The sequence below is a fragment of the Eptesicus fuscus genome, chromosome 7 (assembly GCF_027574615.1).
Source record: "Eptesicus fuscus isolate TK198812 chromosome 7, DD_ASM_mEF_20220401, whole genome shotgun sequence".
Lineage (NCBI taxonomy): Eukaryota > Metazoa > Chordata > Mammalia > Chiroptera > Vespertilionidae > Eptesicus > Eptesicus fuscus.
In genome coordinates this window covers 101,348,923-101,366,216 of record NC_072479.1, presented here as the reverse complement: position 1 = coordinate 101,366,216, position 17,294 = coordinate 101,348,923, and the positions used below count along the sequence as shown (strand labels likewise).

General features: G+C 61.0%; 1 protein-coding gene across 4 annotated transcripts; it reads right to left on the bottom strand.

The window, feature by feature from the left end:
- Positions 1-1,224: 1,224 nt before the first annotated feature.
- On the bottom strand, positions 1,225-15,671 carry PICK1 (protein interacting with PRKCA 1). Of its 4 annotated transcripts, none has more exons than XM_008144634.3 (13): positions 15,559-15,671; positions 15,154-15,251; positions 13,964-14,075; positions 11,860-11,988; positions 9,807-9,873; positions 8,693-8,782; positions 6,096-6,149; positions 5,607-5,669; positions 4,505-4,638; positions 4,132-4,224; positions 3,433-3,483; positions 2,504-2,648; positions 1,225-2,036 (listed from the first exon to the last, which is right to left on the bottom strand). In XM_008144634.3, the coding sequence occupies exons 2-13, from the start codon at positions 15,192-15,194 to the stop codon at positions 1,765-1,767; spliced, it is 1,251 nt and encodes a 416-aa protein (XP_008142856.1). In that variant the 5' UTR covers positions 15,195-15,251; positions 15,559-15,671; the 3' UTR covers positions 1,225-1,764. The 4 variants fall into 4 exon arrangements, with proteins under 4 accessions (XP_008142856.1, XP_008142855.1, XP_008142854.1 ...); XM_008144633.3 differs by having other exon boundaries at positions 15,507-15,565; XM_008144632.3 differs by lacking the exon at positions 15,559-15,671 and adding an exon at positions 15,410-15,542.
- Positions 15,672-17,294: the final 1,623 nt, after the last annotated feature.

Sequence of the window (17,294 nt, the reverse complement as noted above, 5' to 3'; positions counted from 1 at the left end):
TGCATGGGAGTCCTGCCGGCTCCTCTCGTGCACGTTGATCTAGTGCAGGGAGCTCCCTGCCGGGAGGTTCAGGTACCTGGTCCCTCTTCCCACAGACCTGGCGCCCCTTTGCTCCCCTCCCTCTAACTCTTGAGTGTGGTGACCAGGCCAGTGGAGGGAGCAGCCTTCCCACCAGACCCCCTCCGTCCAGCCATGCTCCTCAGCAGGGCTCATCCCACTGGGGGCCCCTCCCTGTGGCCGCCCTTATTTTCCAGCCGAGCCCCAGGAAGGTGTGGGAGCCCTGCAGGCGCCTGGCCGGCTTACCTGCACCTGCGGTTCCCCCCACCCCCACCCCAGCCCCTAGAACAATGGCTCCCTCTCATTTTAACAGACAGAGAGCGGACTGTGCCAGGCCTGTCCCAAGCCCTTAACTGGTAACTCGTCTAATCCTCTGACAGCCCAACAAGGCCGGGCCGTCACTGGCCGAATCACAGAGGGAAGCCGAAGCCCGGGGAAGTCAGGGAGCATGCAGGGTCAGAGGCCGCCTGTGCCCTTGGCCTCGCTGGCTGCCCTTCAAAGGGGGTGCAGTCCGACCGCTCTAGGGACCCACGTGGGCCCGACAACCCCCTGCCGGTCTCCGCCCGCGTAGGGCGCTGTCCTGCTGGGGCGCTCTGAAAGGGACAGGACCTCGATCAGTAACCGCACTGGGACCGCAGGGGGCACTGGCTGTGCAGGTGAGGCAGGACACAGGGCCACCCCGTTTCTACCCCCGCCCCCCGCAAAGACACAGGGTCCTCTGCGGCATCTCCTCTGGGCTCCTCCGGGGGCCCTGCAGAAGGGGCACCTGGAGTGGCCGGGGCACCCTAACATTCTCCTATTTGGGGCCTCAGGGCCTCCTGACCTAGTGTCTGCCCTGCCCATCCCCAAAGGTTGAGTTCGAGGCCAGAGCCTGAAGGATCAAGGTGAGGGCGGGTGTGGTGGGCGCCACACAACAGCAAGCGGGGAGGCAGGGGGGTCGCCTTTCGGACAGGACAGATCTGCGTGGACCCCACTGTCTGTCCAGTGTGGCCTCAGCGGGAGTCCCCTCTGTGACGGGGGCCGCGGTGCTATCGGCAGAACTGCTGTGAGGACGAGGCACGTGCGGCATGTGAGGGAAGGGCCGTGACCCTCGCTGCCCACCCGCCTCGCGATCAGGAGACAAGAGGGGAGCTGAAAGGAGAGGCGGGTCTGAGGCCGCTGCAGAGCCCGGCTCCATCTGGGTTTGTTTATTCAGTACAGGCCCAGCCCAGCCCTCCCCCGGGAAGTGGCTGAGCTGGGAATAAAATAAATAAAGGCCGCCGAGGTGTGAGTGTGGACGGGGCTGGGCCAGCCTGGGGGAGGCGAGGGTGCACTCGAGACACTGGCCCAGCCTCGGCTGTCCACCCCCAGTCCCCACTCCAACGGAGGGGCCCACAAGGAATGGGCCCTGGACCTCCTGCCCCTGCCAACCCTCTTCCCTTCTGCCCTCTCGCCTTCCTGGGTCAGGTCCAGAGACCGAGCTCTCCTGGCTGGGGCAGAGGGGAGGAGGGTGGAGGGCCAGGGTCCAGGCCCGAGGTCGCAGCCCTGTGGCCTTGCCTGGGAGGGGCCCGGGTTCGCTGAGCTAGGACAGAGGAGCAGGGAGGCAGGCGCCCCAAGCCAGCAGGCCTTTATGCGCCACCCTGTTGCGCGGCGGCCCAGCCCCCGCTCCCACGCTCTCGTCCTCCCACTCACCCTACCCCCCAAATCCGCACCCCACAGCGGGCGCACTCAGGAGTCACACCAGCTTCCACCCTTGTCCAGGGGCCCGGCAGCCCCTCGCGCATCCCTGGACGGCTCCCTGGCTGCCGTGTCCTCATCGTCTTCATCTTCGTCCTCCCCGTCAGTGAACTCGTCCTGGCCAGGCCCGTAGGCCAGCGTGGTGTGGGCCAGGTCCACCTCGATGGGGAAGACGTCGGCGTCGCGCAGCACGGCGTAGCAGTCGTTGTAGTACTTGGACATGGTGGACACGAAGCGCTGCAGCTGGAACACGATGTCCTGGACTGGGCAGGAGAGTGGGTGGGGAGGCACCAGTGGGCCGGCTGCCTGCCTGTGGCGTGGGCCCTCCCCGCCAGCCTGGGCCCGCTCCCTGCCCTGGGCTTCCCATGTGCACCTCCTGGCCCTCGAGCTGCCCACGCCTGCACAGTACCCAGGCCTCTAGCTCCTCCTTGGGGGGACAGAGGAGCCCTGCCACGGGTGGGTGTGGACTGCACCCATGGAGTCCAGTCCCACCCAGTCCAGGCTCTGGGGAGGTGGGGTGCTCCTGCCAGCTCTCCATCTTGGGTCTGACAAAGCACTGCATGGCAGGGCCTGGCTCTGGGACGTCAGGTTAAAACGTTCCCTCTGGGCCTCAGTTTTCCCAGCTCTGAAATGGGGAGAAGATGGTATCCACTCACCACAACGAGGATGGTGTATGGACTGGCTGAGGGAGGGCATGACCCTTGGGCCCCGATCCCCACCAGGCCCTCACCATGCTTCTGGTCCAGCAGCTCCATCTTCTCCAGCACGTCCTTGCGCATCTGGGAGAAGCGGGCTCGGGCCTCCTGGCGGCAGCGCAGGATCAGGCGGTACTCGTAGTTGCCTGTGCTGACCCGGTACAGGGGCTCCCCGAGGGCCTGGGTGGGGAGGGGCACATCAGGGACCTGGGTGGGGGGGATCTGCTCTGGGGCAGACGGGGCAGGGGGCACCACATGGCACCTTTCAAAGCTCCCAGGGCTCCTCACTTCTGAGATGCCAGGGATTTTGAGAAGCACTTAGTTACAGTTTCATGAGAAAATAAAACAAACCCTTGCCTCGTTAAATAAAGGAACACTGAGTCATAAGATAGATCCCAGTATCAAAAATATTACAGATTTAGCCCAGCTGGTTTGGCTCAGTGGATAGAGTGTCAGCCTAGGACTGAAGGGTCCCAGATTCAATTCCAGTCAGGGCGCATGCCCAGGTTGTGGGCTCAGTCCCCAGTCGGGGGTGTGCAGGAGGCAGCCAATCAATGACTCTCTCTCATCATTGATGTTTCTATCTCTCTCCTCTCCCTTCCTCTCTGAAATCAATAAAAATATATTTTAAAAAATATATTACAGATTTAAAAAATAAAAAAGGCCTCTCAGGAGTGAAGAAAGTCCCTTTTTCCTTGCAAGAACCTCACACAGTTGGGGCGGGGGGGGGGGGGGGCGGGAGGAACGGGAGGCGGGGGTGAGGGGGGAGACAGCCCCAAGTCTCCAGGAGTAAGAGCCCGGCCAAGCCCCCAGGCCTCTCCCAGGTTGGCCTGAGCCACCTGGCATCCTGACAGACCCAGGACATTCTTGGGGCTCTGTGAGGCAGGCAGGGAAGGTTGTGCCCCCCCAGCCTTTCTGATCCCAGGGCTGTGACCCCACCCCCACCCCCACCCATGACACTCACAATGCAGCTGTATTCCTCGTCGTCCATCTCCTTCACCTTCAGGCAATATGACTGCGTAGGACAAGTGAAGCCAGGCTGTCAAAGTGGCTGCACCTCCCGGATGCCCACCCCATGTCCCCAGTGCCACATGCCACACTGCCCCTAGGCCACCCAGGGGAGCAGCCCTGCCAGGCTCCTGGGCCTGCAGGCTCCCGGCTGGGACAGGCTGGGCGCCAGGGAAGCACAGGGATGCAGCCCCTCACGCAGGCTGACCCTTGCTGGGTGGTCCCTGGTGGCAGCACAGGGGAGGGTGGGAAGGGCCTGAGAGGCAGCCCACCATTTGCCAAACTCCAGTCCCACAGGATGCTCTGGGGAAGGTTCTGTGGCTACGCAGCTGGGAAGACCCGCAGACTCACGCTGCACACGGCCTGCCAGAGGCTCCCGCAGCGAGGAACCCCAGCTCGCTTAATGCAGCCTTTTCCCTCGACTCCGCTGGACCACAGAATTACCATTTAAACATAAAACTCATTTAACACCCCTTGGTAAGCACTTCATAACCGCGGACCTAGTCTAACCCATTATTCAAAGTGACCAAGGAGTCAGAGGTCCAGAGTGAGGGCCCTGCCAATGCCCCAGCCCCTCCCCAGGCCCTGGTCCACCTCCTGCATCAGACGCGACAGGTTCCAGCCCCGCCCGCCCCGGAGGCCGCAGACCGCTCACCAGGTACTCGAACTTCACGTCCAGGTACTTCTTGATGGTGAGGCGGGTGTCTGGGATGGCTTTGTTGAGGTACGTGTTCAGATCCGTCAGCATCTGCAAGGAAGGGGGAGTGGGCCGATGCTGAGGCCCCCACAGGCAGGGGTCAGAGGGGCCAGGGCGACAGAGAACAGTGGACTCAGAATGTCAGAGCCACCGGGCGCTGCTAGATGGTCTGGTCCATTTCAAGGACGAGAAGACAGGCCAGGCCAGGGCAAGCGGAGACTCCGTGGGGGAGCAAGGGACACAAACCACCTGGAGGTCACCCTTGGCCGAGGCCAAGGTGCTCGACTCCATCTGCCCTCACGCACGGCCACACAGGCGCCCCGTGACCCACCGGCTTGATGGTTTTCAGCAGCCGGATGCCAAACTTCTCAATGCTGCGGTGGGCGTCCGCAAACTTCACAAAAGCCTCGCTCGCCGCCGGCTGGGGCTCCCGCACTCCGATCACAGAGAACACGTCCCCAAAGGCTGCACGACAAGTTTGCCCTGAAGGCGGCCCCGACCTGGCCCTTAAGGAGAAGCCAGGGATTTGTGGGGAGGCCAGGGGGGGCATGGCAGGCTGGGGCCAAGGTGTGCACGGGGCCTACACCCCAAGACAGGTGTGTCTACACCCCAAGGGAGCTGGTCTATACCCCTCAAGTAGGGATGGGGAACGTCCAGCCTGCGGGCCGTATAAGGCCCATGAAACCATCCGGTCTGGCCCTGCCAAGGCATTAGGGGTGAGTTAATTACATATCTGACCAAACAGAGCGGCTAACTTTTAAGTGGATAATGCTGTATGGCCCCGAATGATGCTATAAATATTCCAATAGCCCTGGGCACAAAAAAAGGCTCCCCACCCCTGCCCTCGGAGATCTGAGGGAGCTGGGCATCCGCCCCAAGGAAGCTGGTCTACACCTGGAGGGAGCTGAGACTCCAACCTGCTGAGGGAGCTTGGTCCGTGCCCTAAGGGAGCTTGCCCTCGTCCCCCACGTGACCAGGCCACGGAGAGGGCTGGGCCAGGCTTGGAGGTGGCGATGTCTGAGGGCAGAGACCGGTCTGGATCCGGACACCTGGGTCCTCAGGCCAGCTCTGCCCCAGGAGCTGTGGGGCCATTTCCTCTGCCTGAGCTTCTCTTTCCCAAATGAGACCACGCAGGAGGAAGGGCCTCGTACGCTACATGGCAGCACAGACGGACCGGATGGGGCTCGGACAAGAGACTGGGCCCACAGAGACCAGCAGCTGGTCAAGGTGCCCTCCGCGCTGCTACCTTCCAGCACCTGGACGTGCCAGCTACGTGCCAGCTAGAGCTGGCCCTGGCCGGTGCTGTGATGTCTACCTGAGCACGGCATGAGGACCAGGGACAGCAGCCACACCTTCACTTATGGGGGACACTGAGCCCGGAGAGGGGCAGGGGTTTGCCTGCGGTCATGCAGCAAGTTTGGGGGTGCCCTTACCTCGGTGCGTCTGCGACAGCTCATAGAAGGCCCGCAGGAGGTTCTTGGTGTGCTCTGTCATCCCTGTGGAGAGGCCACCGAGGGGTGGGCATGTGACGGGGGCGACCCTGGCCCCGGACATGGCCTCCAGTCCACCCCACCAAGGCCTGCACTGCTCCTGAGTGCACCCACTTTTCCCACAGCCCCCCTAGACCCAGCACGAGGCGCCCCTGGGACGGGAGCCGGGACTCCGCAGGGCAGGAGTGGACGCGCCTCCTGCGGGCTCTCTCTCTGGAGAGCGGGCCGTTCTGGGGCCTTCGCTACGTTTACACGCACTTTTACTTGAATGCTTATGGGTACGTATTACTTTTACAACCAGAAAGTGTCTTAAGACTTTTTAAAAAGAATTCTTAATGGCCACGGTCCTAGAGCTTTTAGGCTGGCATTCCTACCCCCACCCGCCACCGTCTTTGGAGCAGGCCTCTGGGACTCCGGCCAGGCGCTGCCCACCTTTATAGAGCTCAGCCGTCCGCTCCAGCTCCTCCAGTCTCTTGACAAGCCCATCTGTGGGGATCAGAGAGAAGGGGGTGGGGGTCAGGGTCTCAGCAAGCAATCGGGGAGAGGGCAGAGGCAACCCGGAGGACAAGCAGGATCGGCACAGAACAGGGTCCTTCAGGGGGATTTGGCACCTCAGGGTCAGCTGGGTTCAGAGGTGTTTTGTAAACAGCTCAGAACACCCAGATGAGAGGCAGGGCTGGCCCCCCAAACACTCCTAAGACGAGCCCCCACCCAGAAGGCCAGGGCACATGGAAGGAGCAGATGGGTGGTAACACCGGTACTTCCAAAAGGCATGTGTGAAGACCGTCGGAGCCCCCCCAAGGCCAGCCCCAAGGCCAGCCTAGCAGCCCCGGCCCCCATCCCGCTAACACGGGCTGCGCTGCCCACAGCCGAGGAGGAAGGCCATCAGGGACAATGGGAGAGACCGGTGGATCAGCGGTCAGTGTAACAGGCTCCATGTGGCTCCCAGCACCGAGCAAAGGGCCGGCGCAGAGGGGGGCGATGGGGGGAGCGGGCGGAATTCTGGAAGGGCTAGGCTGTGAGGGAGAGCTCGCGTTAGATGGGGCCTTGAGGACCACCTTACTGTGTGCAGACACCAGGCTAGGCTCCAGGAATGTCTGGGTGCATGAGATCTGAGTCGTGCCCGCCCTCGAGGCTCCCAGTCTAGGAGGAGCCAGACAATGGCCAGCCGCTGCCTGGCAGTGACAGGCTGCGAGGGGAGGGGAGGGGGCAGCTGCCTCACCTCAGGGGCTGGAACAGGGGGCCCGTGGATTGCCAGGGCTGAGGCAGGCCTTTCAGATTAGAGAGGGACGGGGCAGGGAGCTACCAGACAAGCTCAGGGCAGGGCAGTGAGGAGCGGTACCGTGTGGGGCTTCCTCTAGCAGTGGGTGCCACCCCTCCACTCCGACAGGATGAGGCCTGCACACCCCGCGCCCCCAGCAGCAACTGCAGCCCAAGGGCCCTGGTGGTAGCTTGCTGCCCCCCCTCTCCCCCGTCGCCCCTGCCCAGGCAGGGTCTGGACTACTTCCCTCATCCTATATAATAAAAGGCTAATATGCAAATTGTCCCCTCAACCGGGAGTTCAACCGGGAGTTGGACCAGGGAGCGGCCGGCCGGCCAACCAGCCATGGCCACTCCCCTTGGCAGTCCTGGTCCAATCGGCCCCGATCAGGGTGGGCTGGCCAGACCCTACCCGTGCAGGAATTCCTGCACTGGGCCTCTAGTTTTATCAGGAAAAACAACGGGGACAGAGAGATGAAGCCACCTGGTCAAAGGCACACGGCGGGGCTGTCCCAGCTGGTGTGCTCTGCCCCTCCCGTGCTGGCCTGGAGGGCAGGGAAGGGAGCAGCAGGGGCCGCCCGGGCCTTTCTCTGGACAGGGAAGGCGGCTGTGGGACGGGGTGTCAGGAGAGGAAGGCTCGGCTCAGGTGGAGGAGGGGGCACCTGGAGGTCTTCACGAGGCGTTGGCCCCTGGCGGCCTCCAGGCCTGGCTCCCCAGAGCCTTGGCGCCAGGCCAGCCCGGCGGGAAAGGAGCACGTAGCGCTGCTGTTGCTTTTCGCTGGGTCATGGACATCATGACAGCTTCAATTTTAGAAACCCTATTTCAGGCCGGGAAATTGCCAGGTTCAGGGAAAAACACAACAATCAGTTCTAATTCCATCCCGACGCATGGTAACTACAGTAACAGGGATTTTAGACACCGAGAGGCCGAAAATAGCAGCCTCCACTTCTGAACACCATTTGGAACAGGCTCAGACGCCACCCCCACGCCCAGCCAATGAAGGCCGGTGTGCCCAGCTGAGCCCACCATGCCTGTAGGTATTTATATCTCCCCACGGCCAGCAGAGCCGCTGCTGTTTATAAACTCAGGCGGATGACGGGAGGAACAGGTCCAAGTGCCTCGCCGGCCACCCTGGGGGAGCGTGTGCACACGCGTGTGGGTGTGAATGTGCGCGTACACGGCGTTCTCCCTCCAGGCAGCCGCCTCCAGCCCGGGCAGGGCCGGCAGGGCGGCTGAGACAGGGCAGCAGCGCCACCTCCTGGAGAAGGCAGGGTGGGAGGGCAGTGCGGGAGCAGTGGGCGTGCTAGAAAGAGGGTGAGGGAGGCACAAGGGGCACTGAGCCCTGGTTCTGGAGAGCAGCTGGGCAGTGGCGGAGGTACCAGCTCGGGAGCCGGAAGAGGCACCTCCCTGCTGTGCTGTCTCCCGGTGGGAGCTGCGCCTGTGTCTCCTCGCCTGACCACCGCTCTGGAGCCCCCCCAAGGCCAGCCCCGCTCTTTACAGACACACCAGAGACCCCAGCAAAGTCAACGCCTAGTGGCCACAGGCAAATCTCTTCCTGGGCACCCCCCCCCCCCCGAGAGCGGGGAAATCCCGGCGTCCCGCTTTGGGAGCTGGAGGGCCTCCAGGGATACAGAGAGGCGACCATCAGCCCCAGGGGTAGAGGCCAGGCCAGAGGGACCCACAATGGCTTGGTGGGCAGCCACGATGCCCTTCCCCTGGGAGCCTGGGCCCGAGACCCGAGCTAGAGCTGGTGTGAGGGAGGGACTCACCATTGCACAGGATGGCCCGGCTCAGGCCCAGCGCATCCGCGGTCCCCGAACTCATGTTCTCCACCAGCCGATGCTTCACCTTCTTCAACACTGGGACAGCGAGAGGAGGGCTCAGGGAGGTGGCGTTTGCAGCTGGGCCCCAGGCCACCCCTGCCCCCTGCATCACGACTCGCGGGGACCACACCAGGGCGGAAGTGGGGTGGGGGGTGGGGTGACTATGAAGTGGGGAGGTACCAGGGGGGTACTGGGCCCTGCCCTATTCACTCTCCACTTCAGGAGTGAGGCCGCCTGGAAGGAAGGAACTATGTAAAGCGCTCAGCCCCAGGCCTGGCACTCCGAGTGGCTGCCGGCCTCACCGAGAGCCCTGGTGCCACAGGCTGGACCCCGATCGCCTCTGCTCCTCTCTTCCACACCTGACCTGGGGGTCCCGGGGGAGCAGAGGCGCCAGCTGCCCTTGGCCCCAGACTGTTACTGACTCGTGATGGAACACGGTTGCACACTTGGTCCTTGGAAGGGGATCAGGGTGGGGACAAAGGGTTTCAGCGGAAGGACCCCAGGACAGGCTCAATCTGCCCTTGGCCTCTCTCCTTAAAACCCAGGAGGCAACTCTGGCCCTAGGGTACAGGGGAGGGGTGCTGGACTGGGGCCTGGAGATCTGGGGGCGGGGGGCGGTGTTCACCCAGGGGGCACGGAGCCTCGAGGGGTCTCCGGTCTGTCTGTAATGAGGTGGCTGGCCCAGAGGACCTCCACTCTGCCCGGACCTTTGAGTCTTGACTTTTCCACAGACCCAGCCCCACAGCTGGGCACCTGGTCCTGGGCATGCTGGGCAGAGGAGCGGCCTGCGGCCCAGTTCAGACCGTGAGCTCCCCTGGGAGAAGCTGGGTGGGAGAGGAGGCCGAGGGGAAGTGGGGGGTGCAGGCCAGGGCTGGGCGCCCTCCCTGTTGGAAGGCTGAGTACCTGGGCTGCGGTAAGCTGAGGGGTTGGCTTACAAAGGTCCCCGGGGAGGTGGCCTGCCAGCCCGGGGGGCGCGGCTTGGTCAGAAAGCTATCGAGCACGACCAGGCAGCTGCCGGCGCACCGCCATGAGGAGGAGACCCGGGGCTGGGGCCGCTCACCGATGTCCAGGGACATGCCCTGCTTGGGGTCCGCCTGCAGCTTGTTGTAGTGGATGGTCACCTCCCCCTGCAAAAGCAAGGCAGGCCGAGCTGAGAAGGAGTCCCCTGGGCCCCAAACCCCTGCCCCAGGGAGGCCTGTCTCCCGGGAACCTGTGGTCGTGAGAGAACCCTGAAGGAGGGCTGTGCCAGGCCCGGGGCTGTGCCAGGCCCTGGGGAATCAGCAGGGATGGGGCAGACATGGCCCTGCTGTCAGAGCCCACAGCCTGGCAGTCTGACGCCCTGAGCTCCAGCCCGATCAGGTGCCCTGCCCTCCCCCACGCCACACTCCAACCCTTTGCTGCAGAACTGCCCTGCACAGCACGTCTTCCCCGCACCCTCCATCGTCCCCACCTCCCGCCCCTCCATCCTCAACCAGCGCGTCTGAGCACCTCTCTGTGCCGGTGCTGGAATGGCTAGGAGCCGCACAGGGGCCCGCCCGGGGCCGGTGCAAACACGGGGTTACACAGTCCTAGCGACTGAAGAGAGGGGCCAACTTCTCCCAAGAAGCCGTCCCTGACCACCTGAGGCCGCGCATCGCTCTCGTCCTCGCACTCTTACGACCCTGCAACTTGGGGCTGAATCCGTTCAAATACAAGACGGGATTTCAAAACCGCGTCCGGAATGGAACCCACACTGACCGGCTGTGGGCAGGGTCAGGTGGATGCGCCAGACCCCCTCAGGGTGCAGCGCCTGTGCTGGGTGCTGGGCCAGCCTAGTGGCCGCAGGCAAATCTCTTCCTGGGCTGGGCACCCACAAGAGCTGGGAAATCCCAGTGCCGACTCAGAGCTGCACACGCACACAAGCCCCACGGAAACTGAGGGGCTGGCGCGAGGCAGGACCAGGAGGTGTGGTGAGGGGTAAGGAGAGGACCCCGAGGGTGCACACACCAGTCCTGAACCAGAATGAGCATCTCGGCCCCACAGGTAATGCCGGGCCACGAAACCCAGACCAGGGGGAGCGCATGGGCTCCAACGAACCCTGTCACTCCCTTCTGTACAACGGAGCCTGAGCCCACCCCTCCTGTGCCCGGGCCAAAGGGCTGGAGCCTGAGCCCACCCCTCCTGTGCCCGGGCCAAAGGGCTGGAGCCGGAGAAAGGATGGGACTGGACTCTTGCCCTGAAGGCGGGAGGAGTGAGAGGCGAGGTAGAACAGGACAAAGGGAGGAGGCACTGGCTAAGGCGAGGAAGAGGGGCTGGAAGGATGCGGTGCCCGGTCCTAAAGACGCGGAGGGAGGGGAGGGGAGGTCTGGATGGGGCCGAGGGAGCTAGAACTCAGCCAAGCCCATTTACAGCGGGAACCCTTGACTCTGACTTCTAAACCATCCCCGCTTTGCAATTCCTTCATGGCGTTCGTTTCCCAGTTACCAACAGCCAGTCTCTGGGAAGCGGCAAAAGGGCTGCACGCCTGCTTCCGAGGGGCAGGGAGGCCGCCTGCCATTCGGGAGGGGCCGAGGCCGGAGCAGCTGGCGGGCAGGGGTGGGGGTGGAGGGTGGAGGGAGAGCAGGGAGCAGGCAGCGTGGGACTGTGGTCGAGGAACAGAAGACCAGCAGCTGCCCCAGAGCCAAGAGGGGTCCCTGGGGGTCTGCGAGCCCAGAAGGACCCACTGGAATGAAAGTTCCATCAGGACGGGCAAGGGGGCTCCTGTCTCCCTCCCAGCCCCACCACGGCTTAGCCGGCATCGCCGGGGTGTCTGTAACCCAGGTGAGTTCACCGTGGACTTCTGGCTTCGGCTCTGACTGGGGACACCCCGGGCCCTGAAGCCGGTTCTGAGTCTGCTGGCGCCCTGGAGCTCGAGCACAGGCACCTTCGGTTCTTGGTGCCCCTCGTGCCAAGGCCCAGCCCAGGTCCTGCAGCGCAATTAGTGCCAACTGAGCGAGTGAGGAGAAAGCGAGGGGGTGACCCAGACCCTGATGCTCTGAGGAGGGGGCAGCGATAGGCCCGGTCTCCGTGCCAGGCCTGCCGGGCCTCCGAAGTGCCTTTCCTGGCGCAGGGCCCCGCTCCCGGGCGGCCCTTACCTTCACTTCCTGAATCATCTTGGCTACCTCCACCTTAGTTTTTCCTTTGATTGACCTGCCGTTGACACCGGTGATCTCATCGCCAGCTGCCACGGTGCCGTCCAGGGCTGCCGGCGTGTTGTCAAATACCTGGGGATGCAGAAGGGGGGAGGGGAGTGCTAAGAAGACACCCAGCGGGAGACAGTCATTCCCTTCACCCCAACTAGTGCCTGGCTCCGTCCTGGCCTCTATCCTCCCGTCTCTCTCTCTTTTTTAAAGATATGTTTTGATTGACTTCAGAGAGAGGGAGAGGGAGGGAGAGAGAGAAACATCAGTGATGAGAGAGAATCACTGATCGGCTGCCTCCTGCACACCCTCTTACTGGGATCGAGCCAAAACCCAAGCACGTGCCCTGACTGGGAATCAAACAGTGACCTCCTGGTTCATGAGTCAACGCTCAACCGCTGAGCCACGCCGGCCAGGCATCTCCCTGTCTCTCAGGTACTGGAGAAGGGCAGGGTAGAGATGCCTGAACAGACAGAAGCGCAGGACCCCACATTCTTGGAGGGGGAGGAGGACGGAAGGTAGATGCGAACTGATGAGACTTGCCTTTTCTAATGCCAGATACACCCAACCTGACACAGCCCTCTGAGTGTTTGCTCCTCCAGTCATTTTTAAAAGGTTTCTCTAACAATGCTCTTCCAAGCTGATACTGATTTAGCCAAAATTACAAAATAACTATGCTGTGAAGATGGGGTGAGAGGAAGCCGAGTGGTTTTGGAAGAGAGAGGCTAAGCAGGCACATGGCAAGGAGGCCAGGCCCCGGGGAGCCTCCCTCATACCTCCTGGGCCAGGAGAGGCCAAAGCTCTCGTGAAGGCAACACCCTAAGCCGGCAAGACCAGGTCCCCGGAATCTCCGTCTTCAAGACCTAGAAGTGACCCTTTGCAAGGTCCTCAGAGACTGTACTTCCCCATCTGCCACCAATGGCCACTTAGCTGTCAGAACAGGTTAGAATCCACGTCAAGTTTATGTCCAAGGTGGCAAGCTTCCCTGCAGGGCTAGAGAGAGGTCATTGCCTGTCCCCACTCCCGAGTCACAGCTGACTGAGTATCACCAGGCAGCTTCCTCTACCAGGGACCACAGAATTGTTCATTACCGCTGGCAGATCAGCTGGAGAGAGAACTAATGGCATAAAAATATAGCATCTGTGCCCTGGCTAGTGTGGCTCACTTGGCTGCATTGTCCTGTACACCAAAAGGTGGCAGGTTCGATTCCCAGTCAGGGCACATGCCCAGGTTGTAAGTTTGGTCCCCAACCAATACCTCTCTCAGACATCAATGTTTCTCTTTCTCTCTCTCTCTCTCTCTCTCTCCTCTCTCTCTCTCTCTCTCTCTCCCCCTCTCTCCCTTCCTCTCCCTTCCTCTCTAAAATCAAAACACGTTGCTGTTTTTTTTAAGTAAAAATAGCAGTAGCTACTATTTAATGACTACTTATTGTGTGCCAGACGTTGCGTTATGTCATTTTATTTAATCTTCCCAGCAACCTGAAGATGCTCATCTTTACATATTTTATATACCCACTTTCCAGGTGAAGAAACTGAGGCCCAGGGAGGTTAATTAACTTGCTAATAAGCAGAGAAGCTTGCATTTGAACTCAGGCCAATGTTATGTCATAGTCTTGTAGTCTTTCCACTACACTTCACTTGTGCGAGCACCAACGGCTGACAGCTTTGTTGATTCATTAACGATATTGCATTGAGGGTCCACTCTTTGTCAGGTGTTACACCAGGAGCTGACTGCTGCGAAAAGCAACCTGGGCCCTGCCTCACAATACAGAGTCTGAAAAAGCAACCAGATACGGAACCACCAAAGAGCAAACCCCCAGTGACAGATGGAGGTAAGTGCCCAGAAGGAAAAGGAGAGACTGAAATCACAGAGAAAGACGAGGGCAGACCTGTGGAGAGGGGGTGGCCAGGACGGCCTCTCCTAGGAGGGCAGACCTCCAGAATGAGAAGGAGCCAGCTCTGCAGAGTAGAGAAAGGAACCTGCCTTGGTCATGCCCAAGTAGGAGGTGGCCCGCCCCCTCCAGGACCTCACCCCACCCCCACCCCGGAGCACCCAATACCTGGACGATATAGAGGCAGGGACAGTACTGGGCCCCTCCTCCGATGCTGATCCCGATCAGGTTCTGAGCGTCCTTCTGCAGGGTCACCTTCCCAGGCACAGTAGGGATTCCGCTAGAAAGACAAGCACCCGAGGCTGAGTCTCCCGGAGGAAGGGGGACTGGAGGGACGGGGAAGGGGACAGGCCTGCGAAAGCCCCAAGAGGCTCCACCTGCTGCGCCGCCTTTGCTTTCACCCTTGGCCACAGGGACAGCATCTGGTGGGACGTGCACAGCTCCTGGAGCCACACAGATGCGGGATGACATCCCAGCTGTGCCATGGATCAGCTTGGGACTGGGTCAGTCACCCTCTCTGCATCTCCGTTTCCGCATCCGTCCAATAACATGGACTAAACGGCTACGTTAGCAGAGTTCCCGTAAGAAAGTGCCCAAAGACATTTAACACCAACGCTGCCCATAGCAAGCACTCCCTAAAAACAGGCCCCCTGCCCTGTGCTTCATTCCACCCCTGAGGTTAGAGTCAGACTTGTCACCTCCTCGGGTGCAGATGGGACATGATGGTCTCGTCCTCTGGGAAGACTCCTGTTAAACTACCCATCACCCATCTCTCAGCGGCTTTGCTCATTACCGCTCAGTGTTCACTAGAAGTGAGCACTTACTTATGCTTTGCAGTAAGTATTCTCATTTACTCACTCATTCATTCAACAAATGTTTGCTAACAACTACAGACGCCGAGCACCTTACAAAGTGCTGAGGACACAAAAAGGCACCTGACCCAGTCCTTGCTCTGAGGGAGGATTCGTCTCCCAAGGAGGCGAGCAGAACTTTTGAAAACCTGTCCCACTAACTGTCTACACTGGGGAAGGCAGTTTGCTTGATATTCCTATTCGTCCTTCAAACCTGGCTCAACTGCCCTCCCCTCTGCGAAGCCTCCCTGACCCCCTGCTCCATCTGCTCTCCTCCCCGTGCAGCCAGGCCCTTCTCCAGCAGGGCCCTCGTGGCCCGAACTGTAATGGCCTGTCAGTGAGTCCACGCCCCCAAGGACGGTGAGCTCCTGGAAGGGAAGGGGCCATTCAGCTCCAGGACAAGACCTTGTCCGCTGGGAAGCACGGTTGGGTGGGCCTGGGAAGTAAGGGGATCTGGGGGGCCTGGGGCGCCTGCACTTTGGGGACTTGGGGGAACAAAGTACTCACAGTTTATCCTCTTCGATTTCATAATCCAAGTCTGCAAACATGGTTCCGAGAGCTGAGGTGGGCGGGCTAACTGCCCAGCTCGGCAGGGGCACAGAGAACTGGATCCGGGAGAGAAAAGAGCGTAGGGCTTAGGGAACCGAAGTGCCTAGATGCCTCCCCCAGCCCGGGCAACCCTGGCCCCCCTCCCCTCGGGCCGGCGGGGGCGGGGGGAGTCCCGGCTGGGGGGAGTCCCGGCGGGTGGGTAGGTGATTCTTACTAAGAACAGGGGGGGACTCCAGGCCAGGGCGACGGGCGCAGGTCCCAGAGCCCGCCCACGAGTCTCCAGGCCCTTGGGAGCAGCCTCTGTGGCTCACCGGAAGCGCCGGCCCCACAGTCGGTCCGGGCCAGGCTGGCACCTGAACCCACCTGCCGTTCCACCTGTCGGCGGCCGCGACTGTCGCGTCACTTCCGGAGGGACGCGGAAGTCATGCCTTCCCTCTCTGGGTATTTGCCCCGATCCCTGCAGGCAACCCTCCCCTCCCAGGCTCCCGGGGCTCCCGGAACCAGGAAAGAGAACCGGTATGAACGGAAGTTCGCCGTTAGCCTGGGAAAGCGGAAACAGAGGGAAGGTCTGGACAGGCCGGCAGCGCTCGACCCCGCCCCTTGCCCAGAGGCCGCCGCCATCTTGGTAAGGGCAGGGCTCTTCCCAGCGTCCTCAGCGGGACGCCGGGGACCACGCCGGCAGGGCGGTTGCCGTGGCAACGGAAGCATCCTTGGCTGGGGAGACTTTGGGCGAAGTCCGATGACCTACCAACCCTTCCACATTTCCAGCGCCCTGCCCTGTCATGCTGTGACTCCTCTACTACAATGACAGTGTCCGAGGCAGCCTAACCCCGGTTTTGCAAACCAAGAACCTAAATGCAAGAAGAGGGGAAGGGATTTGATCCAGAGCCACCCATCCGAGATCTGGTCTAAGATTCAGATCTTGAGTTTGAGACTGCCGCCTCCTCCAGCGCCCTTTTAACACGTGCACACCTGTGTTCAGTAGATCTGCTATGGACAGACTGGACAAGTTACCTTCCCTCCTCTTTATAGGCCTCCTTGCCCCATGTGCAAGCTAAGCGCCGAGGCAGCTGCTTTCTATGGTATTTGGTGAGAGGTTCCTCACACCCCATCTCCTGTGTTAGCCCTGAGGAACAGCCCCCTGGAGTCCCACTGAGGGCCAGGAAATGCCATCAGTGCTTCCCAGCCAAGGAGTCTGAATCTCATCTCCCCGCCAGCCTCTGCTGCCACTGCTGTTGTGTATAGCGGGTCCCCCCCAGGGGGCTGGTGCTCCCAGAGCCACAGCCCTGGCATCCACCTCACCCAGGAAGCATGGGCCCAGGCCTGTCCAGCTTCCTTCCCTAGCTGCCAGGGGTGTAGGGAGAAGGAGAGGTGCAGAAAGATGATTATCCTAGTATCCCAAAGCCTGATGGGAGCCCCACCCACTCTCTTAGGGAGCTAATCTGAGCCTCATCAGATGTGCAGATGCCACAATAGCAACAACCTTCCCATGGACCCACTGCTCTGCAGTCCAGGTCACCTCCACAGGATTTTAAAGTTCTCCATGACCCTGTCTCTCTTCCTCTTAGGCACCGACTTTATACCCTTCCATAGGATGCTAGGTCTCTATCAACAGGGGTCACCGTGACAAAAAAGAAATCAGGTTGCTTTATAATGCCTGTTAGAATGAAAATATTGACCCACTTTATGTTGTCAGTGGAGGGGTCTCCAGGGTCAGCCCACACAGCCTGGAACATGTTCCAGCCAATTAAAGTGTGAGGTTGGAACCATGAATTTATTTGAGAGGAAAGAGAGTTGGAGTGCCTTGTTCCATCACCAAAGTAAGCATTCTTGTCTCCCCAGCTGGACAGGGGGCCTCTGGCGGCAGGTCTTGCCCTTTGATCTCCCACAGAGAACAATATCTGACTGAGGATGAAATGCATCAAAATAGCTGTGACCTTATATGAAATGGGACGTTTTCCGGGCCCGGGAGGAGAGGACATGGATGGACAGAGAGGGAACGAGATGACCAGGGCCTGAACCGGGACAGTGGCAGTCAGTAGCTTGAGCTTCCTCCACAGGGATCACCAGACCCCTGGGACATAAGACCAAGTATATAT